This window comes from Erpetoichthys calabaricus, chromosome 1, assembly GCF_900747795.2.
Source record: "Erpetoichthys calabaricus chromosome 1, fErpCal1.3, whole genome shotgun sequence".
In the NCBI taxonomy this organism is placed as follows: domain Eukaryota; kingdom Metazoa; phylum Chordata; class Cladistia; order Polypteriformes; family Polypteridae; genus Erpetoichthys; species Erpetoichthys calabaricus.
This window is the reverse complement of record NC_041394.2, coordinates 7,854,442-7,880,713: the sequence shown is the minus strand read 5'-3', so window position 1 is coordinate 7,880,713 and position 26,272 is coordinate 7,854,442. Positions and strand designations below refer to the sequence as shown.

Below are 26,272 nucleotides of genomic sequence, written 5' to 3'. Positions count from 1 at the left end.
CTCACTGTCTGAGGTCAAGCACTCTACCAGGAAGCTGTTTATCTCTATCATCAGACAAAAGAATCTGAAGGAGAGCACATCCTTTTTTGTTATTTTTATCCTATCTAGCAAGCAGCTGACCAGACCTGAAAATAAAATATGAAGATAAATGCTCATTGTGCTATTTTTTTAGGAATGTGCACACCTCGGAAATCCAATACAACTGTACAAATGACTTTGTTCTTGTCCAGCAGTCAAGCATCAAGAATGCCACAACAAATCTCAAATGAAAAGCAAGAATAGAGAATACCCCCCACTAAAAGCAGAACTATCACACATGAGGATACCAATGTGTTCAAATACATCAAAAACAAAGTAGAAACTAATGAACATAAATGAAAAACAACATCTGCCCATCAGCACATTGTAGAACCACAGACAGACTGTAGAAAAGAAGTCAGAGACAAGCCAGACACAGTCAGACTCTGGGAGGTCTCATCCAACTAGCCGCCTCCCCCTATTAGCCATTCTACAGCTGAGTCAGTGCTGGGCCAGCCAATTAGATGAAAGAACTCTTTTACCCGATGATTCCTGTTCTCCTTTATCTGAAATGACTTTCCAATAGGCAGGCAAACAATCTGACAATAGAGCAGTGGCACCAAGTGCCACAAGAGGGTGCTGAGAAGAGAAACAGAATAAGGGAAGGTTAGTAACAGTTTATAAATATCATATAACTTCTAATTTAATACTGATCACTAACAACAGAGATGCAGTATGCACAACTAATCAGCAGCTCTAGTCAGGGTATACTAAACTGAAGGGGTGCCTCTTACAGTAGCAGGCAGACCACTCCACAGCTTCAGAGGCCCGTCACTGAAAGCCTAATTAAGTACTGTTATTTTATTAATCCTTGGAATCATAAGCACGCAGACATCTTCAGATCTTAATGTGTGCTCTGGTTTGTTAGTAAGCTTACATACATACAAACATCATGGCAGTAGAGAAGTGAAACAAAGGGCCACATGAGGATACCGAGAAGAGCAACAGAATAGGGGAGGGTTAGTAAAAGTTTATAAATATCAAATTCCTTATAATTTAATACTGGTTACTAACAACAGAGATGCAGTATGCACAGCTAATCAGCAGCTCTAGTCAGGGTATACTAAACTGAAGTTGTGACACTTCAACCTGGATTTAAAAGCTGAGACTGAAGGGGCACCTCTTATAATAGCAGACAGGCCACTCCACAGTTTAGGGACCCTGTAACTAAAAGCTCAATCACCTACTGTTATTTTATTAATCTTTTGGAATCATAAGCAGACCAGCATTTTGACATTTTAATGTGTGCTCTGGTTTTTAAGTAAACTTACATACTTACAAACATCTTGGCAGTAGAGAAGTGAAACCAAAGGCCACATGAGGATACAGATAAGAGCAACAGAATAGTGGAGGGTTAGTAACAGTTGTGGACAACAGGGGGCATACAGCTCCCCAAACCCTGGACATAACACACACAGAGGTCAAGTGTTGCTCATAACACACCTTTATTTAACTGTGAGAAACGTTTTTGACTCATTCCCCACAGTGGGACAGTACAGTATAATACTAAGCACCATTACACTGCCCGTCTCTCTCTCTCTCTCTTTTTCGCCTCCACTCCTCCTTGCAAGTTCATCCACTTCCTCCCGACTGGCTACTTGAGTTGTAGCAGGTGGCCCCTTTGATAGAGCACCCGGAAGTGCTCTAGGTGTTCCACAATCTCATTCTGGCTGCACTTGCCGGTGTGATGGCAGCCCTGCATAGGGGGGCTCAGCCATTCTCCATATGCCCCATGTTGGTGGCCATAGGCTGCAGCAGGGTTGAGCTTCCCTGCTCTGTGGCACTGTAGTAAGCCAGGGGGCTGCCCTGTTATCCTGGGGGAGGCATTGCTTGGTCCAAGCCCCTTCTCCCGGTCCTTTTGTCATCAAGGCATCCCGGCCAGGTAAGAATCCCAGCTGTCCATTGCACAGTTTATAAATATTATATTACTTATGTTTTAATGCTGATGACTAACAATAGAGATACAGTATGAGCAGCTAATCAGCAGCTCTAGTCGGGGTATGCCAGGCTAAATTCGTGAGTTTTCAGTCTGGATTTAAAAGCTGGGACTAAAGGGGCACCTCTTATAGTAGCAGGTAGTCCACTCCACAGCTTCAGGACCCTGTAACTAACAGCTTATCCTCCTACTGTTATTTTATCAATCCTTGGAAGCATCTTGACATCTCAGTGTGTGCTCTGGTTTGTAAGTAAACTTAGAAAACCAGATTCATAACAGTTTTGACTTTTACTAAAGTCACCCAAAAATTATCCACATCTGTCATACTTTTTCACTGCCTTCATTTTCAACCTTCAGGTCCAGTCAGTCCTAAACTATTAGCAGGGCATCTTCCTCTGCAGGTAGCTTGAGACGCAGAGCAAACGAGCCATTTTGTTTCCAATAAATCCTGCCTCTTAGCCTAAGATGAGAACTGACCAATGGGCTCGTCTCCTCAACGCTTGACTTTTAAACGTCACGTCTGCCGGCTGAACAGAAGTAATTTGGCATATTCATTACAGCAATAATTATTCTACCAAGAGTTCCTCAAGGTAAGTAAAGCCAATCTCTCCATTAATAATCTAAATTTGAAAATATAATTTAAAATTAATTGGACCATCATTTTTTCATTCATATGTGTTAAGGAGTATTTGCATATTTAAACAAAGCCAGATTATTCTTATTAGTCTGAAATCAGTCCCTGGGCATAGGTAGGCAGAACAGCTAGAAGCTTTTAATGAAGAGGAAAATTATAGCTAACATTACATCAAAGATATCATTGATCCTTGCTAGCAGTGCGAGTGAGTGCACTCTCTCATGAGCATCATCTTTTCTGCTTGGCAGTGTTTCATTATAAATAATCTATGGTTCTTTTTTTTTATGAGATGTGAGGTGAACCTCGGTGGTCAACGCTTAAAAGGAATTCTTTTCAGTTGTGTTTTCAGCCTGTGTTCTTATTAAGCTACAAAACATACAAGAAAATTTTGTTTCCATTAGTATTTGTTTCTAATGGGCATCTGACGGCCCAGTGATGCTGTCTCATTTGTCAGTGTGCTGTTTCCTTAGCTTGAGTCATGCCCAAGGCTGGCATCTTGGGAAGAGGTTTAAAAATGTTTAAAAGTTTTTCTTTTTCATTTGTTTTTGGCACTGCAGCAGAGGTCTATGCATGAAATAATACACCTTGACACAACAAAAAGTTTTGGGGCAGCCACCCCTTATATTTTATGGTTGGAAAAAGGCAAAACTGAACAATAAGTCCGTAGTACTAGGGTTTATTATGAATGTAGTGACATTTTCATAGTGAATATACCGTATATAAGTTCTCCCGTGGATAAGTCGGGACTTGATTTTACAGTATAATTTCTGGTATTTTATAATGTCGCTCGTATAAGTCGACTGCAGAAAGCTCAAGCTATTGGTCCAAGAGATTATGATATGCTAACGCCCACCCACCAGAGGGAGTAACCACGAAGCACAAGACCTTTATTTTCTATGTATTGTGCCTACTTGACCACACAGTAATACCCAAACTATTCCGAAGCGACGTTTGCACTGTTTTGTGTTTTTTGTATCTCATACCCTCACACACCTTTATCGTAAGAGCATCCCTTATCTACGATGGAGCGTTCGATCAGAAGAAAATATGAAGTTGGCTTTAAATTAAACGTCGTTGAAGTAGCGAAAGAAATTGGTAACTGGTCTTCTGCAACAAAATTCAATGCATCTGAGAAACTGATGTGAGATTAGAGGTAGCAAGAAAATGTAAAAAAAAAAAAAATGAAGTGTCGCATTTTTGAATGGGCATATAAGTCGGGTCTGATTTTATATTCGATTTTTCAGGTTTCAAGACCCGACTTATACGTGAGTATATCCGGCAATCCTTTCCACCCCAACATAAAGCTAAAGCTGAATTACTCAAAAACAGAAGTCAGCTTCGTTGAGACCACCGTTCAACTGACAGATAACCCCCTTGTAACTTCTGTTTTTCACAAATTGACATACAGACGGACCTACATGAGAAGTGATAGCTTCCACCCCAAGCATATATATTTCAGCCAAGCAATACATTATTTTCTTGGACCCGAGAGACCGGGATAAACAATTGCAGGAGCTCAGACAAGATTTCATCAGACAAGGTTATACCCCCAAAACAATAGACACTCAAATAAGAAGAGCTACCGTCATACTGTAATAAGTACGTAAGTTTAATATGTCACTGTGCTCTGTACAAAAAAAATATTTTATAAATCCACTCACATGTACAGCTAACACAAGGCCAGATTTAGCACACAGGGGCTCATTATTTAGAACTGCTAGGCAAGCATTAGAAGACAAGAAAGGGACAACTGCGAAATGGGCATTGTACTATTTCTGTTTGTCAGAGTCAGCATGACGTTGGATCTTCTTTTCCTTGTTTGGAATGGCATGATTTACCTAAGATGGGGCCTGCACATGGAGAAAGAGCTTAAAACCTTGGAACATTGCCCGGCACACCTTTGAAGCCGACAGACAGATACCGTCATCCGATCCTGAAAATCCTTCCAATGCAGCAACGAAAATGGCAGACTCTACACAGGGTCTTGCCATGGCTTCCTCTTCTATTATGCTGCGTAAACCGTCATTAACGAAAGCTAAGTTATTTCTCCTATGTGATTTCTTACAGCCGTATCACTAAGGGAGGGGTATTGCCTTTTTATATTATATCTATATAGTTTCGGGTTATGTAACATGCCGGAATTAAAAAAGAACTTATTCCAGCCAGGGAGCTAGTGCCCCCTGCTGGATTCACATACCCAGAGACAATCTTCTGGAAAATAAAAACAAAGACAACAAGAACCGCATTACCCTTGTTGTCACCTATAATCCACATCCTGAAGCACTTTGAAAAATTATAAAAGAACTTCAGCCAATGCTAAGCAATGACGAAACGCTGAGGATTTGCACTGACAATCGTAAAGGTTGCCAGTTTGAATCCCATAAATGCCAAAAGAGACTCTGCTCTGTTGGGCACTTGAGAAAGGCCCTTAACCTGCAATTGCTGAGCGCTTTGAGTAGTGAGAAAAGCACTATATAAATGCAAAGAATTTTTATTATTATTAAAAATGGATTTCCAGAACCTCCTTTCCTGGCATACAGACAACCACCAAACCTGCAGTAACTAATTGTCCAAAGCTCCTTAAGTGAACCAACAGAAAATGGCACATCTCCCCTCCTACAGAAAAGATGTAAAACGTGCGCTCACATTTATAATACAGACCGTATAATTATACCACACTGCTGACTAGAACATCACATAAAGGGATCATTTTCCTGCAGATCATCTAATGTTGTCTACCTAATTCTCTGTATCAAATGTCCTGTGGGAGAAACTGGAGAAACACTCCACCAGAGAATGAATTTCCACAGGTGCCACATCAACACAGATGTTCCTGTAGCAGCCCACTTCAACAGCCATGGACACTGTGTGAGGGACTTTAAAGTCACAGTGCTTATGGACAACTTCAGAACACAGCAAGAGAGAAAAGAATGGGAAGTTAAACTCGTGCTAAAATATAATACATTACAACATGGTTTGAATAGAGACATGGGTCCTATGGCTAGATATGAGGATTGTTTGCATCTCTCGGACTGACACGGACAACCTGTCTACAAATCACACATTGTATTGAAAACCTCATCAGAAACTTCAAAAGACTTTGTTGGACAGTTGTCTTATCCAAAGATCTTGACCTTACATTGTTCTCCTCTATAGCTAAATAAATCTTAGCTTGAAGAGGTCTATTAATTTTTTAGAACATTAGATCAGGCCATTCAGCCCAACAAAGCTTGCCAGTCCAATCCACTTATTTCTTCCAAAAAAACATCAAGTCGAGTTTTGAAAGTCCCTAAAGTCTTACTTTCCACCACACTACTTGGTCTCTTATTCCAAGTGTCTATCGTTCTTTGTGTAAAGAAAAACTTCCTAATGTTTGTGCAAAATTTACCCTTAACAGGTTTCCAACTGTGTCTCCGTGTTCTTGATGAACTCATTTTAAAGTCACCGTCTCAATCCACTGCACTAATTCCCTTCATAATTTTAAACTCTCCACTTAATTTTCTTTTGCTTAAACTGTAAAGGCTCGGCTCTTTGAATCTTTCCTCATAACTCATCCCCTGTAGCCCTGAATCAGCCTAGTCGCTCTTCTCTGGACCTTTATTCTTGTGCTGCTATGTCCTTTTTGTAGCCTGGAGACCAAAACTGCACCCAATACTCCAGATGAGGCCTCACCAGCCCCAGATCATTTTTGACTTTCACTTTTAACACTTTTAATCTCCACCATTGTCAGCTAGCCATAATTCATCCATTACTTAATGGACAGATATTGTTGGTTTCCATTTATGTTTAATCGGTTACTACCTTGCTCGCTGTGTTTTAACAAATCTGTATTTATGTATACCAGATCTGTATTTAGTAATCAGTATCCTCCATACTGTCGATTTTCATTTCCGGTCACAATCATTCAAGATTTTCTTTTTCTAACCACCTTGTTTCCGCACAGTTGACGGTTTTACCGCTATCCTTGCAGGATTTAATAATGCGTTGGACAGTTTTAAACCCAATTCTATTAATTTCAGCAATCTCCTTAGCTGTTTTCTTTGCTCGATGCAGGCCAACAATTTTCCCCTTTCTGAAATGCAGTAACATCTTTTCTGCAGCCGTGGGGAAACATTCTGAGGTTAAGGTGGCTTTAGAAATGGCAAGGTACGATACAAGGCAATTTATTTCTGTATATCCCAAAATCACATAAGGCTTTAACAGGCCCTACTTTTTGACAGCCTCCACCTAGGTTTGACTATCTAAGAAGACAACGAAAAAAAATTCCCCCCCAACAAAAACCCTTGTAGGGAAAAAATGGAAGAAATCTTAGGAAAGGCAATTTAGAGTGGGAGAGAGAGACCCCTTTTAAGGGTGGTTGGGCATGCAGAGAGTCAATGCAATACATCCATCCATCCATCCATTATCCAACCCTCTATATCCTAACTACAGGGTCACGGGGGTCTGCTGGAGCCAATCCCAGCCAACACAGGGCGCAAGGCAGGAAACAAACCCCAGGCAGGGTGCAAGCCCACTGCAGTACAGAGAACAGAACACAAGTAATCCTCAATACAATACAGTACAGAGCAAAACGTACATACTGAATCAGTTAAAGTTAAAGGAATTGTAGCCAGCTAATAAATATCTCCCTATTATAATAAAAAAAATCCTAGGACAAGACGAGACTTTTTAGCCTGGGATGAGACATGGCTTTTTCAGAGAGATACTTTCACGTCCCGTGAGACGAGTCTTTGTACCAAGAGATTTAACCAAGCCCGGGTCCGGAAATAAATGACAAAGAGTAGATGACAAAGTAGAATGTTGTAAAGAATTAAAAAAATGTTGGCGCGATACACATGTAGAGCAGGTTAGAGATGATGGAAGTACGAAAATTCGAAAGTCTCATAAAAAGGACAGTAAAGATTGCATTAGCGCAAACTAACAGAAATTATACTCGGTGAAATAATGGAACAACAAAAAAGAGATTGAATATATTGTTCAGATTTAAACTTTAAGTCAGAGACTTGTAGATCGTCTAATTCGTGTTGCCATCAAGGGAAAAGTATTGTTTCTTCCCAATGAAGAGGCATATCGGCGAGAATTAAAAGATTTGTTGTTTGGTGAAAGAGAAATCTCGCGGGAGAAAATTTCAAGCCCTGCGAGACAAGACTTTACACAAAGAGATTTGGAAAAGTCCCGCCCACATCTAAACATTTACAACCACGCACACGGTTCAATCATTTCTCATTTGTGTGAATGCTATTGTCAGACACAGTTCGTGTAGAGAGAAAGAAACGATATTCACTCACGGGCGGTTATACGTTGCGCTGTCACGATGTAATTCCAAACACGGAATCAAAATTCAATACAATATTGACGAAAAGGTAAAAGCGAAAAGAGAGCGAAGATTTGGACATAGGTAATATGTCGGAAGTACGTAGATATTGTTTGGCTTTAAACTTTAAGTCGTAGATCGTTTAAATCGTGTTGCCATCAGAGAAAAGTAGTGTTTCTTCCCAATGAAGAGGCCTATCCATGAGAATTTAAAGATGTGTTGTTTGTTAAAAGTGAAATCCACATACGCGAGCAACAAAGACGCGAAGTTGCTGGTGAGTAGCGCAGGCCCAGGGGGTTGGTGAGCGTAGTGAGCAGGGGGCAAAGCCCCCTAGTTAATCACTATGATAATAATCCAATCTTTGACTCTTAAGTATTTTCTTATTTGTAGTACTAGGGTGTAATCTTTTTAGTTAGCCAATAAAAAGTGTCATTTTGCTTGGCTTTTCTCTACGTATTTTCTTATTTAAATTCAAATGGTGACTATTTTTAAATTTTTTGACAAGCAATGTATATCCATCCATCCATTATCCAACCCGCTGAATCCGAACACAGGGTCACGGGGGTCTGCTGGAGCCAATCCCAGCCAACACAGGGCACAAGGCGGGAACCAATCCTGGGCAGGGTGCCAACCCACCGCAGAGCAGTGTATATTGACTTATTTAATTCTTATTGCTATGGTCATAAGTCAAAGATATCACAGATGAATTGTATTGTCATCTCAGCCACAAGCATACAGACAGATAAAATGATGAAGCTCAGGACCCACAGTGTACTCATAGTGCAAATAAGACAAGACAGTGGGCACAAACAGACAAAACCATCCAACACCCTGAAGTCTTTGAATAATCACCTATAACATGCAAGTTCCAATGCTATATAATAGAACACTACTAATTGTGCATGTCCGGTCCCTCTGAGCAATCTGATTTGTCAGTTTAGCCTTGCTCTGATTGGTCAAATTCACTTCAGTTGCTCAGTCAAACCTGATGGAGACAGGAAGCGTCGGGCAAAAGATGTTGACACACCAAGATACCAAGGAAAGGCATAGCAGGAGCACTGAGAGTCGCCTTCAAACACAGGAAGTATTTGCCACAATACGAGTGATGTTTTCACAGCGGGTTATTGGTGGTAGTCATAAAGTGGACAGGAGGCAAGCAACATGCCTCAAAATGACAGAATCTTCAACAGTTAGTGCAGCTAGTGACAGATAAAGTGGGTATAAACTGGAAGGAGAGATCATGAGCTAAGATGTTAAAGTAGGGTGGAAGATCACGGAAGAGCCGCATTTTATTGAGGAGTCTGGCAGCCTGTGGAGAATAAGCTATCACACATCCTGGCAGATCTGGCTCTGAAGTCGCAGTGTGTTTTTACCAGAGAGAGAAGGATCCTACACAATACAGCAGGCCTTATGGACACAGCATTTGGAGAATGTGTCTTCCAGAGAAAGGAGAGGAGGCACTTTGATAATACTCACCACCGAGGTTAGACTTGCTGCAATTGCCATACCAGATCATAATGTAGCCTGTCAGAACACTCTAGACCAGGGGTGTCCAACTTCAGTCCTGGAGGGCCACAGAGGCTGCCAGATTTCATTCTAACCATCTTCTTAATTGGGGGACCAGTTGCTGCTAATTAACTTCTTTTGCGTTAGCTTTTATTCCGATGACTCAGACCCCTTTATTGTTTCTTTTTCTTTCCAAACAATAATGAGGCACCCCCATCACACAATACTGTATCTGAAAGTAAGGAAAGGTGAAGGTCTGCTCAGGTCACCAAAACAACGTGACAGCGTTCTTAGAAAAAAAGAAAATCAACCATTTTGGAAATGTCTGCTGTGGCAGAATGAGAGCAGAAATTAAATAACAGGTTTAATTAACAACAAGAATGGGCTTCTAATTAAGAAATTGGTTGGAGTAAAATTGGTTGGAATTTGAAGCCGTGACTGGTCGTCTGTTGGCTTGCGTCACATCTCACTTCTATTTGCCTGCCATTTACTAAAGAAAATAATCGATTCATACGATGGAATCCTTGAAAATGGTGCTATTAAAATGAAGGGAAAAGGAGTTAATTAACAGTAAAATCTGATTAGGAAAAGGGTTAGAATGGAAATCTGCAGCCACTGTGGCCCTCCAGGATCAGAGTTGGACATCCCTGCTATAGACAGTGGCTCTGTAAAACTTGAGAATGGGAGATGGTAGACTCCCTCAAAAAGTGTAGTCTCTGGTGGGACTTGTTAGTTAAGGATGTGGCATTGTTTGTTCATGTGATGTCCTCAGTTATGTGCACACTGAAGAACTTGACGACAATCTTTATAATCTCCATTGAGGAACCATTAATACAGACTGGGGTGTGGTCAGGGTGGGTTTTTTTTCTTCATGTCAACATTTAACTTGTCAGTGCTAAGGAATAAATTGTCCTTGCACCAAATGGTTCCATCCTTGTGCTAACTTGCCATCCTTGCTTATCAACTCCAGCAGTAGCCTACTACAGAAGAACATAAGAAATTTGACAAACGAGAGGAGACCATTCAGTCCATTCAGAGCAGCTGCCCCAATATCACTGTCTGTCTGTTGGTCGGTCGGTCGGTCGGTCGGTCGGTCTGTCTATCTGTCTGTCTGTCTGTCTGTCTGTCTGTCTGTCTGTCTGTCTGTCAAGGTGCAGCCAGACAGACATGCTCCAATTAGAAACTTGCACTTGTCTTAATCCCATAACTTTCATGGTGCAAAAATAAATGAGAATCTTGTGCACATAGAAAGTCGTGAAACATTCAAATACAAGATGGCAGTTGTTCCATTCACTTAAGCTGGTAATCAAAAATATAAATTCCCATAAGACTCCAGGTCCCCAAGGGGATGCTTGCATGAGAGTATCTTACACCCCTGCCTACCATTTCTGAATGCAACATCTGCTAAAATCCAAACACATATAAACTGACGGGCAACTCAAAGGAAATATTAACTACCAACTCTTCTCCCATTAGACATGTGAGTTCTAACATTATTAATTTGTATTATTAGTTATTGTTTTCATGCCACACCATATTATGACTGCTTCATTCGGTTGTTACTGCTTTGCTTTGGGCTACAGGCAGTTGCTGTACATCCAACCCGATGCCCAGTCATGTGTCACATCATGCATGTAATATGAATGTTTCTTAAGAACTGGGACATATCGTTAGAAATTTTTGTTGCTTTAGATTCATATTTTATAAACATTTTTTCATGGATATTTTAAATTTTTCATCCTCAAGTAATATGATCATATATCTACAGTAAACTGCTCAAAAACATTAAAGGAACACTCTTTAATCTGAGTTTAGCATGAAGTTAATGAAACGTCTGGGCTATTGATCTGTCAGTCAAGTAGCACAGGGGGTTGTTAATCCGGTTCATCTGCTTTGGTGCACTAGAGGGGCAACAATGAGACGACCCCCAAAATAGGACTGAATGTTGGAGGGAGGCTTCTGACATTTTTCCCTCCTCATCTGTTTTGTCAATCGTTTTGTATTTGGCTACGGTCAGTGTCACTACTGGTAGCATGAGGCCATACTTGGACCCTACAGAGGTGACACAGGTAGTCCAACTTCTACTGGATGACACATCAATACGTGCCTGTCATTGCCAGAAGGTTTGCTGTGTCTCCCAGCACAGTCTCAAAGGCATGGAGGAGATTCCAGGAGACAGACAGGCAGTTACTCGAGGTCTCGTAGAAGGTCCTTAACCCATTAGCAAGACACACCGGTATCTGCTCCTTTGGGCAAGGAGGAACAGGATGAGCACTGCCAGAGCCTATAAAATGACCTCCAGCAGGCAGCAGGCCACTGGTGTGAATGTCTCTGACCAAACAATCAGAAACAGACTTCATGAGGGTGGCCTGAGCGTCCGACAATGTCCTCTAGTGGACTCTGTGCTCACTGCCCATCCGGCACCGTGGAGCTCAATTGTCATTTGCCATAGAATACTAGAATTAGCAGGTCCACTACTGGCGCACTGTGCTTTTCACAGATGAGAGCAGGTTCACCCAGAGCACATGTGACTGATGTTAAAGGGTCTGGAGAAGCCGTGAAGAACATTATGCTACCTGTGACATCGTTCAGCATGACCGGTTTGGTGGGGGGTCAGTGATGGAATATCTAGGGAGGCATATCCATGGAGGGACACACAGACCTCTACAGGCTAGACAACTGCACCTTGACTGCCATTAGGTATCGGGATGAAATCCTTGGACCCATTGTCAGACCCTATGCTGGTGCAGTGGCTCCTGGGTTCCTCCTGGTGCATGACAATGCCTGGCCTCTTGTGGTGAGAGGATGAAGGAATTGATACCATTGACTGGCCCCCACACTCCAATCCAATAGAACACCTCTGGGTAGGACATTACGTTTGGGTCTTCCGACGCCTCAGACTGTCCAGAACCTCAGTGATGCCCTGTTCCAGATCTGTGAGGAGATCCTCCAAGACACCATCCGTTGTCTCATTAGGAACATGCCCCCCGCAACGTTGTCAGACATGCATACAAGCACATGGGGGGGGGGGGGGGGGGGGTATGGAGGTTTACAAACTACTCAGTACGATTTGGAGTTGCTGCACTGAAATTTCAGCACAATGGACTAGCCTGCCTGCCGCATCATTTTTACACTTTGATTTTTGGGGTGCCTGAATTCAGTTGGAAGACTGCTTGTAGGGCTGGATGCAGTTTAACATCATGCCCAGGACCAAACTTGCAGGAAAATTATGGGAGTTGGTGGCAGGATTGGCACTCCAGCCATTGTAAAAAAAAATTCACACAGCTGCCAGAAAGGACTTCTTTTTGCTCTTCTTGGGAGTAGCTCTGCTGCAGCTGCCCATAGGAAGGCTGCTCGCATTATGAAGGACATGAGGAAAATCCCTCGGGAGCTCCATCCCCGGAACAGTCGAAACCATTGGAGAGCCAGTGGGGTCAGGTGTGTAGGGGATCGGAACTGGTATGGTGCTGAGGCATCTCCCGCTGCACAGCAGCACTCGGGGCCCAATTTGAGGCAGCCCATATGGGTGGGCACATGGAACGTCTTGCCTCTCTGGCAAGATGATTATCTTCCTCTGCTGTCGGAGGAGCTGCATAAACTCCGCATTTCAGTGACGGCACTCTCTGAGGTGCACAGATCAGGGACTGGCCAGATCTCTGTAGGTGGATACACATTTTCTTGGTCTGGTCGCTCTGATGGCTGTCATACTGGGGGAGTAGCTGTTGCTGTAGCAGATTGGCTTCTTCCGATGGTGTCCAATGTCACTCCTTTCAAAGAGCGTATTATGAGACTCAGATTACGGTACTCTCTGGGTGCCTTGTCTGTTGTCAGACAAGCGAGGGAGACATTTTATTCGCAGCTTCGCTGGTTGATGGGTGCCCACGAGGTGACACTCCTCTGGTCATGGGTGACTTCAGTGTAGCCACTGGCACTGACAGGGCTGGCTATGAGGATTGTCTCGGTCCCCATGGGTCTGGTGACCGTGGTGAAAGTGGCTCCATGTTCCTTGACTTTGCAAAAGGTCAGGGACTGCGAATCTCTGGATCCTGGTATCAGCACCCAGAACTGCATCATTAGACTTAGTACTCCAATACTGGTGGTGCAGGAGATCGATCAGATCCTCGTGGACAGACACTGGAGTCTCTTGCAAAACTGCAGGGTCTACAGAAAGTGCCCAGTTTGTGAATTCTGACCATAGAGTTGTTTTTACTACTCTTAATATCCAGCGTAGGTCCAGCAGGTTACCATCTACTAGGAAAATGAGCTTGGACTTGGCCAGACTCCAAGACCAGGCTGTTTCTAATGAGTTTGCATGCAGTTTGTGTGAGGAACTTGCAGATTTGGGTGCGACTGCCGATCCTAATGTGATATGGGAGACCTTCTGTGACAAGACCCTGAAAGTTGCTGAGGGTTGTGTTGGTGTTACCGGTGTTCCCAGAAGGAGGTGTTTCATCTCGCAGGACACCCTCGATATCATCGAGAGGAGTCGCAGCACACGGCTCAATGGCAACTCTGGTCTGTACCGGGAACTGAGAAGGACGGCTGTGAGGGCTCTGAGAGAAGATAAAGAGGTGTTTGTTAGAGGAATCTGTGAGCAAGTGACACACCATCTGTGATCTAGTGACCCACGTTCTGCTTACAGAGGAATCGAAGCATTACGCACATTCAAATCTGTTCCTCGGAGAGTCGCAGTCAGGGCGACTGATGGAACAGTCCTTACGGATGACACTGCAGATGTGACCCGCTGGGCTGGCTTTGGGCAGTTGTTCAAAGCTGATCCTCCGGCTAAGGCGTTGGATATCTCTGGGTCCACGGTTCTTGGGGCTGATCCTCCAATTAGCTGTGAACCACTCAATCTCACTGAGATTGCACAGGTGGTGAACCAGCTGAGGGGGGGAAAGGTTGCAGGGATCTGTGGTATCCGCGGTGAACTTCTCCAGGCTGGTGGTAAGGCTGTCCTCCTGGCATTGCAAGCAATCTTTGCTTCCATTTGGGAGACTGGCATCATCCCAACTGACTGTAAAATGGGACTTGTCGTCTCTATCTGGAAAGGGAAGGGTGATCGCTTGGATTGCGGCAACTACATGGGGAAACACTGCTCTCGGTTAATTTGCAGCCTTCGATTTTCGCAAAGCGTTCAACTCAGTTGATCAAGCTGCCCTGTGGGACATCCTGAGGCTCCCCTTGAGGTTGCTGGATATCATGGCCGGCCTGTACACTGGTACTATGAGTGCTGTGCAGAGTGGAGGCAGGACCTCTGTGTTTTTCCCAGTTGATCCTGGGGTTTGTTAGGGGTGTGTTCTGCTCCTACTCTGTTCAATGCTTGTATGGACTGGGTGTTGGGCAAGGTTTTGAGGTCCAGCGGCTGTGGGGCATCAGCTGGTGAAGAAAAATTCATGGACCTTGACTTTGCTGATGATGCTGTGATATTCGAGGTGTCAGTGGAGGCTCTGATCGGGGCACTCAAGAGACTAAGTGAGGAATCTGAGTGTCTGGGCTTCTGAGTCCTGATAAAAACCAAGAGCCAGGCCTTTAATGACCTCTTGGGCACGGCCATCAGCAGTGTGTCTATGTGCAGAGAAAGTGTCGACCTTGTTGAGAGGTTTACTTAACTCGGCAGTGACATTCAAGTCAGTAGACGGATTGGGAGAGCATGGGGGGTCATGAGGTCACTGGAAAGGGGTGTGTGGCGCTCCCGATATCTATGCAAAAGGAAGAAGGTCCAAGGCTTTAGAGTCCTGGTGCTTCCTGTCTTACTATATGGTTGCGAGACATGGACGCTATCTAGTGACCTGAGACGAAGACTGGACTCCTTTGGTATTGTGTCTCTCCGGAAAATCCTTGGGTACCGTTGGTTTGACTTTGTGTCAAATGAGCGGTTGCTTATGGAGTCCTGAATGAGGCACATTACCTGCATTGTGAGGGAGCGTCAGTTACGGCACTACGACCATGTGGTGCGTTCCCCCAAGGGTGATCCGGTTAGACCAGACCAAGGGGTTGCCCACGTAACACCTGGCTGCGGTAGATAGAGGGTCATTTCCGGAGGATGGGACTTGACCGCATGTCTGGGGGGTCACCAACTTAGATCCTGAGTTGTTTCGTCATGTAGTGGGTGCGGCAATGCACTGTACCAGTGCATGCTCCCCAACTTGAATTGACTTTGAATTCAGCCCATCAAACGATAAGCCATCCTGTTGTTCCTAACACATTACCAGTCCATAGCAGTAGAGATATCCAGTAGGATTTTTTTCCCATTGAGAGCTGATGTGTTTTCAAAGTGTTCCTTTAATTTTGGAAAACGAAAATAAAAAAACAGACTTTGGCCAGACCAAGAATTTTATTCCATTCAGACATTCTGCTAAAAGGCCTTTACATTTTAATTAGCTCAGTGTGCCAGATTGAAATAATTAATAAAATTCTCATAAACGTGTTTGTTTTTTGTTGGCTTGTTGCTGATATGATGTGCAATAGTCAAATAAATGCTTTATAAATATTTAAACAAGTCCCACTTTATTTTAGGTAATATTGATTGACTTTGTCTGGCGTATTTGTTAGTGTCCCTGGCTCATACTGTGAATTGCTTTGTGGTTTAAGCAAGTCCATTAAAAGGAATGGTGCTGTCTTTCTGTTTCCTTTTATTTCAATTAGAATTATATTTAGTTTACCACCACAAGCCATATTTTTTCCCCCCGGTATGTAGATGATGATGGCAGTTTTATCGATAACTGCAACACAGATTTTGAATGACGTTTCAAATGTGTTTGCTCCGTATAGAGCAGATATGTTCTTGTATGCGTTCCTTTAAACTGTGATTAATCATAAAATGAAAAAAGAAAATATAGTAAGTTCTGATCATCCATATTACTAACCGAGAATGGTAAACCGGATGGCATGGATGAAGGTACACGGTGATGGGAAAATGAGACGTACTGCGCAGGCGCGTATAGCGCATGTCTCATAAACCGCAAGCGAAGTCGTATCCACCGCGCACGAAGGAGTCACGGCCTAAAAACGAAAGAGCTCAACTGACGTGGATGAGAAATGAAGCAAAAAGGCACCCATAGCTAACGACTACCGACACAGCCACACAAAAAAGAGGATTCTGCGCTGCAGCCCAGATTCAAACGGAAGAGGCTACGGAGGCCCCACAGGTCCACAATGAGTGAAGGCGCAGGCGTCACCACCATATTGTGAGTGGCACTACTGCGGAAGGCGCAGGTGTCACCGCCATATTGTGAGTGGCACTACTGCGGTGTGAAGTTAGGAATAATGTGCTGCTTGGGATTGTACAAACCGCTGAACGCTTTACACCGAATGCAAACACAATACAGCTCAACGATACAAACACGAGCCCACCTGGATAAGATCAATGAACACAGGTGCTTACAATGCACGTCTGAAACTGCAGAAGCAAACCAGGCACGGGTTCAAAATGAACGAGCTCGACTGACAGATATACAAACACGAGCCCGCCTGGATAAAATCAATGAACGCAGGCGCCTACAACGCGTGTCTGAAATGCCGTAAGCAAAGTGGGCATGGCTCCAAGACGAACGACTTTGACTAATGTATTTCAGGATACCCAACGCCGGGGGTAGGCGAGCGAAGCGAGCAAGGGGCAGAGCCCCCCTTGTACAGAAATAAAAGAGAAGAGCACAGTACCTCTTTAGCTCATTTCTTTTTCTTTCATTGACAAATTCCTCAGTACAAGTCCTCCGATGGCAGTTTTTTGACTAAAGTAGTATGTGAAAGGCTGGGGACCATCCGGGTACTTTGTTTAGTCAAAAAAGAACAGAAATCTGTGCCCTCCCCAGCATTTTGGCACCATAACCCCACCCCCATCTGTATTCAATTTTAAAAATAAAAAAAGTTTATTATATATAGAGTAATAACATGATGATCAGACACAATGTTATAACAACAGATTGATACCGTAGAACGCGTTGTCATCATTTTGTACTGTCCATAATAAGGGCCTAATGCCAAAACTGCGCCTTTGAGTTATTTGCTTCAGAACAGTCTTCAGTGCCAGAATCAATGCACAGGAACACTTCACATGATTTTCACCACCTTCTAATCAATTGCCCTGCACCTCCCTTTTCACGTGTGGCTCTTGAGTCAGGAGGCAGGTAGGGAGTATGACTGGGGTGGTAATGTTAAAGCCCATTGAGACATTCCTTGTGTGATTTTGGACTATACAAGAAATAAATTGTTCTTATTGTTACGGCAGGCTAGAGCTACCACCATGTCATCTGTGATCTGTGTTCCTCCTGTTAAATACAATACAATACAGTTTATTTTTGTATAGCCCAAAATCACACAAGAAGTACCACAATGGGCTTTAACAGGCCCTGCCTCTTGACAGCCCCCCAGCCTTGACTCTCTGAGAAGACAAGGAAAAGCTCCCAAAAAAAAAAACCTTGTAGGGAAAAAATGGAAGAAACTTTGGGAAAGGCAGTTCAAAGAGAGACCCCTTTCCAGGTAGGTTGGGCATGCAGTGGGTGTCAAAAAGGAGGGGGGTTAATACAGTACAACACACAGAACAGAACACAAGGAATCATCAATACAGTATAAAAATAAAAACATTACAAGTACGGAGCACAATTTAACAGTAGATGATATCACATAATATGATTTGGATTTGTTCAGAGTCCTGGAGACCTTGGCCATCAAGCTGCCTCCCCCATTTGGCCATTCCACAGCTGAGACAGTGCTGAGCCAGCCAATCCGATGAAAGGACCCCTCTACCCGATGATTTCTGCGATCCTCCATCAGGGATTACTTTACCTGAGGCAGGCAAAACAACTTGGCAGGTGGGCCGTGGCACCAAGTGCCACATTTGAGTACCGAGAAGAGAAACAGAATAGGTGAGGGTTAGTAACAAATTAGATCTCTTCACTACCTTTGACACGGTCATACTCAGATCCTCCTTGCCACTCTCTATTACCTTGGCATCACTGAGACTCTCCTCAGTTTGGTTTGAGTCCTACCTCTTGCGTAGATCCTACTGTGTGTCCTGTTGTGGAGAGATTTCAAAGGTGCATCAGATAAACATTCAGGATGGCTCAAGGATCGGTGCTGAGCCCTCTAGCTGTTCTCCCCATGCACCTCCTCACTAGGCCTTATCATCACCTTTGATTGATTCATTTCAAAATATTAGTTTAGTGTAGGAAACAATACACAAGAACTCTTCACGTGATTTTTACCATTTTAGACTGATTGCCTCACATCTCCAATTCCCTGCAGGGCTCTCACTTCTAGTGTCAAGTGCTTGAACTCCCACCGGCGTGATGTGACTTGCTCCGGGGACAGTGGCAGGTGGGGAGTTTGACTGGGGTGGTAATGTTAAAGTCCATTGAGACATTCCTTGTGTGATTTTGGGCCATACAAGAAATAAATTGTTGTTGTTGTTACGGCAAACTAGAGCTATACCACCATGTCATCCACGTTCCTTCTGTTAGATCTCTCCACTACCTTTGACACGGTCATACTCAGATCTTTCTCGCCACCCTCTCAGAGCCTGGCATCACTGAGACTCTCCTCAGTTTGGTTTGAGTCCTATCTCTTGGGCAAATCCTACCGTGTGTCCTGCTGTGGAGATATTTCATAGGTGCATCAGGTAAGTATGGGGATGGCTCAAGGCTCGGTGCTGAGCCCTCAGCTGTTCTCCCCATACACCTCCTCACTAGGCCTTATCATCACCTTTGATTGATTCATTTCAAAATATTGTTTAGTGTAGGAAACAATACACAAGAACACTTCACGTGATTTTTACCATTTTAGACCGATTGCTTCACATCTCCAATTCCCTGCAGGGCTCTCACTCCTAGTGTCCAGTGCTTGAACTCCCACCAGCGTGATGTGACTTGCTCCGGGGACAGTGGCAGGTGGGGAGTTTGACTGGGGTGGTACACATGTCACACTGCAACACAGATGTCCTAACGTGAGTTCAGGGATGCCAGAAACCTCCCATGGAGCCGAACAGTAAAAGTTTTCTTTGCCTGCTTGTACCTTCTCTGTGTTCCCTACTGTACACATCCATTGTTTTGAGTTGATCCCATGCTAAAGTACAGTTGAAGGCCTTTTTGTTTTCTTCTTGAAACCTATGAGAGAAAACAAAACAGCTTAAAAAAAAGCTGGAAACTTGTGTAAGTAGCGTAAGAGCGTAACTACACCGTGGTAAATTATGTGCATAGTCTAATACAGCGAAGGCTGGCAGGCCAGGCCAGCAACATTATTACTGCTGGGAAATGGAGTTCTTCCCACAGTAGCACTGCTACAAGGGTATATATGACAACAGGGTATGTGGCTGGCCTGAAAACTGGACTCCAGGGTTCAACAGATTAAATGAATAGGATTCATAACGAGAATGTCGTCTCACATTCCTCGTGAAAATGAGCTTCTCTATCATGGAGTTCCATTTCCTAAACAAGTGTATACTGAATGGACGCCGGGTTCTGGTGCCTTCAATCTTTAAATAGCGATTTGGAGCGGAACTGGCAAGGTCACCTGGAATTATTCCGGAAGTGACTTCATGGTCCATCATGGGACCCGTCTTCTGTTCTGTTGGGAATGCAGAGGAGGTGGTCAATGTTTGCTTTTTGTCCTGGTACTGCAGTTGGTTTACTTACCTAAAAAAAAACATCTAGATGCTCCCCAAGTGCTCACATGTGGCAATATACAGAGTTATATATTTCACCTTTTCATATAATTGTTTGGTATATCTCTTGTCTTTTGTGTTTCAGTCCTTGCTGATTATTTTCTTGGTTTGCTCTGACCTGATGTTTTAAATGGAATGAGTGAAATGATCACAACAGCATTGATGTCTGAACATTATTGTGAGGAATGGGGGAATTTCATTTACTGGCCTTTCAAGATTACCTTACACATGGCATACAAGAAACATTTCTATAAAATGAATTTTTCTTTCAGGTCCTCCAACTTGCAGGGGGAACTTGGGGGTTGGTGGCAGGATTGGTACTCCAGCCACTGTAAAAAACTCCGCACCATTTCATTCAAACTACTGTGGTGCTGAGGTGTCGCCCATTGCACAACTGCACTTCGGTGCTAAATTGGGATCCTGAGGTGATTCGTCGTGTGGTGGGTTCGGAAACATGTGATATCAATGCACTCTCCCAACCTTTCTCTCTCTCTCTCTCTCTCTCTCTCTCGCTCGCTCGCTCTATCATACCGAATTCCAAAACCTGTTCCATTTTTTTTTCAGGATGATCCCTTCCTCCAGCCAAGATTTCCTGGTTAAGGACCTGATCTCAGGGCGTGAGTATGACCTCTGTGTTTTGGCTGTCTATGATGATGGCATCACTTCTCTGACTGCTACCAGGGTCGTGGGTTGTCTGCAGTTCACCACCGATCAAGAATATAGCCAGTGCCAGTCTATGCATAGCCAATTCCTGGGAGGAACCATGATCATCATCATCGGAGGCATCATTGTGGCCTCTGTACTGGTCTTCATTATAATCCTAATGATCCGCTACAAAGTCTATAGCAACCAAGGGGAGCCGCGGAAGGCAAAAGTCAACAATGTTTGCTCACAGACTAATGGGAGTCAGTCAGGACAAGTGACCCGCTCTGCCTCTAAAGGGACAGAGAACCAAGAGGAGCAAATACAAGCTGCTACAGGAGGTGGTGCTGGTGGAGGAGGCACAGGGGCAAGTTCAAGTGCTGCCATGAAGGACCCTAATACTGTGGCGCTAGTCATGGAATGTGAAAGGGTGACACAGATATCAGAAATGACTGCAGAGGACATTTTGTCACCTCTGAAAAGACAGAAATCAAGGACTAGCTTTGATCTAACAAGGCGATCGTCTATGTCTTGTAAGGAAATGAAAAGCCCAGAAGGATCTGCAGGTAAGAACAAAAGATGTCTATCTATCTATCTATCTATCTATCTATCTATCTATCTATCTATCTATCTATCTATCTATCTATCTATCTATCTATCTATCTATCTATCTATCTATCTATCTATCTATCTATCTATCTAGCTCAGAATATGTCAGCCATATTAGATGGGGTGAATACTATTATCTTAATCACATTGACCAGATTTAATGAAAAACTTTTGTTTGTTTGTTTTATGTGAAATATTTTCTTTATTTATTTTGTGAACGTTTTCTGTTTCATTCATGGAATTCACTTGTGTCAGCAAGTTGGTATCACAGCTTGTTACAAAGGAAGATGTAAATTAAATGAATAAATCTCTAAGAAAACTTAATGAAATATCTTGAGGCAAGAAAAGAACTGCCATGCCAATAATGAGCGTTCTGATACTTTGGAGCCCCTCATAAAGAGTGGGCTTTCTGTAATTCCAGGCAGTAGGGTGTAATGAATCAGGGTTTTAACATCTTTGTTTTATTTTCTGGACTGTTTATTTATGTTGGTGTTAATATTTTTTATTTTTATTGTGGCAGCAGCATTTTGTGTTTTCTGATTACTGAAATGTTGTGATAGTCTTTGCATGGCCATAGCCAATTGATGCATTTTGCCAGCATATCCTGTCTTTAAAAAATTGTGGCAGTGGTGTCACTAGGTTGTCACTCCATCATTGGGGGGTTTGAGTGTGATGCCCAAATGACTGTCTATAAAATTTTTATGATGAAACACTTGAGTGTTCGCTAGCTAAAATCAAAAAGGTGGACCCCCTACCCTCTTAGATGAAATGATCGAGTGTCCTCACGCTGTTAATAGTCAAAATAACCGCATTGCATTAAGTGTCCGAGAGTCCATGTGCTGCTTTGTTTAGAGTATGATCAACTCTCCGTTATGGTGCTGTGTTCATCAAGTCACTCAGAAGCAGGTGGGGGGCTTAATCCTTCCTTGGTTACAGCATTGGGTGATCCCAGCCCTAGTGAAGCCACTGGATGGTGGTAAGCAATGCTCTGCATCCAATCTCTCAGATTCAATATACCTGCAAGTACAATCTTAGCAATTTGGGTTAGTAAAGGACAAATAAAACCAGGGCTGTGTCAAGACTTCTGCATTGTTATTCAGACTCTGACTTTTGGTTTTTAATAAAGAGATCTTTCCATCTCCTTCAGTATTTTGACCCCTACCTGCTTTTTGACTTGAATGTTGCATTCATCTCTTTGCTTCTGTTCATCCCCATGTCATTTTGCTCTTGTTAATTAAATTTGAACGTAGTTTCTTACAAGGTATTGTTAGAGAGGAAAAGGAAATTATGGAAATTATAAAAGAGTTGAGGAACCACATTTAATGGCAGGTGTTGTGCCACAAAAAGCAAACAAAAGTGCAATGATCTGAGGAGGCATCTTCTTCAGTCTGATCCTGGGGAAGAAGAGGTGACACTTCCGAAGGATCAGCAGAAATGACATCAGCAACCTTCCAGCCTGCGGTCTTTGATCTGAGGACACAAGAGGGAAAGATATGAGTGACAGCCCAGACCCATGAACCCATGGTGGAATTTCAATTGGTGTAAAAGCCCTGAAGATAACCCCCCATACCAGGGATTCCTAAACACTGTCCTGGGGGCCCACTGTGGCTGCAGGTTTTTGTTCCAACCAGATTCATAATCAGTGACAACACCTGATAACACTGATCCAATTTAATTAGCTGGTATTTGTTTTTCCCTCTTCTCTTATTCTACGTTCACAAAAGCTCCACAGCATGATTTTTACATTTATACGACCTTTAAGAATATTTCTGTTTTTGCTATAGATTTAAATGCTTAACTCTCTTTTCATTATATTTTGCCCTTTCTCTGTGCAGTTTGCCTCCCTTCATTGTGTCTTAATAATGACAATTAAAAATGAGCAAAGCAGACACCCAGGCAAACAACACTGAATCACGAAAGGCTGCAGCTACTTTAGTGTCAGCCCACTAATTAGTAAAAGTAGAATGAAAAGCAAGATGAAAATGTTAAAAAGAAAGAAAAATACATTTTTCCCATGTAACTGCTTAGTACATTTTAATATGTACAGTATTTTTTTTTAACCAAACTAGAGGGCTTTACCCCCTGCTCACTACGCTCGCTAACCCCCTGGCCAGTACTACACGCTAGCCTTTTTGCCGTTCTGCCACTAGTGTATGGGGATGCAGATGTACAATTTAAACAGATAAATATACATAAATAAACACGTGCGCTTTTATTCAAGAATATAACCAAAGAAAAAAAAAATCATTCAATTTACATGTTGCTGTCAATCGACCGGATGTTACAGACTCAAATCAAAGGTATATTTTTTATTATATTATAGTAATAATAACAGCAGCTCACTATTCAAGATTAGGAGCACCTGGACTCGAACCCACAACCTTTTGGTTATAAGGCAGTAGTTCTAACCTCTGCACCATGCAAGAAGATGTATTGATTATTTGTCGATTGTCATTTGAGCTTGGGTTTTTAACTCATTGACAGAAACATGTAAATTTAAATTTTTTTTCTTTGGTTATATTCTTGAATAAAAGTGCATGTGTTTATTTGATATTTGGACTAAAGTCTTCGCACATTATACACTTCTCGTCATTATTAGTATAACATGGAAAAAGGTTCTGCTTTAGGTATGTGTTCAGCGTTTCTTGTCTCTCATTTCCTGACATCCTACGCTTACACAGATCATTGTAGACATGGAACACACATGAAATGCATGTATTCTGGCTTGTCCCTGTGAGGTCGGTCTGGTCCTTTTATATTGTCTGACCCGGAAGTGCTTCTGCTCTTCTGCCCACGTAATCTGCCAGCACTTCTGGGACAGGGGGAAACCTTATACCCCATGGTTCTTCCACAGCATCCCCTTGCCGCACCCAACAGGGCTGAGATACAGAACTCTAAGTCCCATGATGCACTGTGGGACTCCGTAACCCAGGGGAGCTGCCACCTAGTGTTTTGGGGGAGACAGTGCCCTAAAGAAGGTGCCTTCCCCAATCCTTCCACTTCTTGGGCATCCCGACCGGGCTGGGCTGCCGGCCATCTCTTACACCTTATTAACAAGACTGTCAAGATATGCAAACATTTACTGTGATAGGTGCACTAGGGTGGGCATTTATGTGCATCATTTGTGTTTTGAGGCCTGTTTGCTTGGTAAAAGTGTTCAGTCTGTCAGTCTTCTCCTGCAAATGATGTAACTTTGAAGAGAGGGCAGCAAAGTCAAGATCTTCAAGCTGGTATAATAGGGTCCACCGGACGCCTTTACGTTTGTCAGCTGAATCAGCGAGTTAATATAATTTCAATATGGAGTCAACACCCCTCTCTGTAGTTACAATAGTCTGCATTTTTCTGACAAGGTTTTACGTAAGATTTTGGAGTGTTTCTGTTAGACGTTGTGGCCATTTAATCCAAAAGAGCATTTGTGAAGTAAGGCACTGATATTGCACGAGAATACCTGGCTTGCAGTTGGTAGTCCATTTCATCCCAAAGGTTTGTGGTCAGGGTTCTGTGCAGGCTACTCAAGCTCGTCCATGTCTTTTTGGACTTTATGCTCGGGGTAAAGTCATGCTGGAACAGAAATGGACCATTCACAATTGTCTTTGCATGCTGCAGCATTAACAGTACCTTTCAATGGAACCTAGGGGCCTAACCCAAAGCTCGGAAAAACAGTCCCAGGCCATTAACCTTCTTCCACCAAGCTTCACAGTAGGCACTATACTGCCCAGAAGGTAGCTTTGTCCTGGCATCCTCTAAACCCAGATTTTTCTATCAGACGTAGAGATAGTGAGGTGTGATTCGTCACTCCAGAGAACACGCTCTCACTGCTCCAGAGTCTCAGACTGAAGAACTTCTTGACTGAAAAACCACCTTAGTTCCAAAATTCACATTTTCAAGAAGATTTTCAAGTTAACAGTCAACATTTTCACAAGTCCATTTCTGGCCCAATTTATTTCTTAGGTTGAGCTATCGTTAGTGGGCCAGGGTGGTCTATTTTCTTGACACCCTAAATCGACTTTGGAGGAGGAGGAGGAGAAGGAGGGTGGAGGTTGTCCGGGAAGAACTGGTCGAAGGACAGGAACAAACGCTGTTGAGTTGGAAGACATTTGTCAGGCATAACGACAGTGAACAGGTCAGATAATAGTTATAAGATCTCTAAGGGTTTACTTTTTGATCTGGAAGAGTCAGGTGAATCCACATGGGTTGGTAGCTTAACCTGTAATTGCTTTGAACTGGGTATGACGTTAATCTGCATCCATCCCTGAAAGCAGGTCCTCCAACTTTCAGGGAAAACCTAGGGGTTGGTGACAGGATTGGCACTCCAACCACTGTAAAAAAACCTCACGCACTTCATTGTGGTGTTGAGGTGTCAACTGCTGCACTCAGATCTCAATCCGGGTGGTTCATCGTGTGGTGGGTGCAGCAACGTGCTGTAAACAGCGCATGCTCCCATCTTCTCTCTCCCTCTCACACGTTACAGAGATGCTCATAAGAAATTCAACAAACAAGAGGAGACCATTCAGTCCATGAAGCTCGTTTGTTTAGCTAATGGCTAACCTGTCCCAATATCTCATCTCATCCAGATTCTTCTTAAAAGTAGTTGAGGTTTCTGCCTCATGTCCACGTGTCGGTAGTTTGTTCCAGAGTCCCACAATTCCTCCCTTAATTTCCAGCATATCTAGCTGTGCCATCATCCAATAGCTCATGGTAACTTTTGCATGTCCTTCTAAGAGATATGAACAGCAACAAAAGACCTCCTCATGTTCATTGATATGAGGCTTTACATCTTCCTTCCTTAAGACAAAGTGACTACTTATCATTAATATACAGAGGTTAATGAGATGTGAGAGTCCCAAAAATTCCCAAAGAAATATCCTGGAAAGAATCCTACATCGGAGACCA

At 43.1% G+C, this 26,272-nt stretch overlaps 1 protein-coding gene across 4 annotated transcripts in view; it reads left to right on the top strand.

Annotated features, from left to right (window-relative positions):
* LOC114647026 (leucine-rich repeat and fibronectin type III domain-containing protein 1-like protein) overlaps positions 1-26,272 on the top strand; it is a 636,531-nt gene that overhangs the window by 501,423 nt on the left and 108,836 nt on the right. For all 4 annotated transcript variants that reach the window (XR_003715451.2, XR_007936295.1, XM_051934018.1 and 1 more), the window contains exon 4: positions 20,693-21,336. Coding sequence is in view for 2 of the 4 variants with exons in the window: in XM_051934018.1 (XP_051789978.1) it covers positions 20,693-21,336 (644 nt within the window). In the remaining 2 variants the exon portion in view is untranslated. The remainder of the gene's footprint in view (positions 1-20,692; positions 21,337-26,272) is intronic.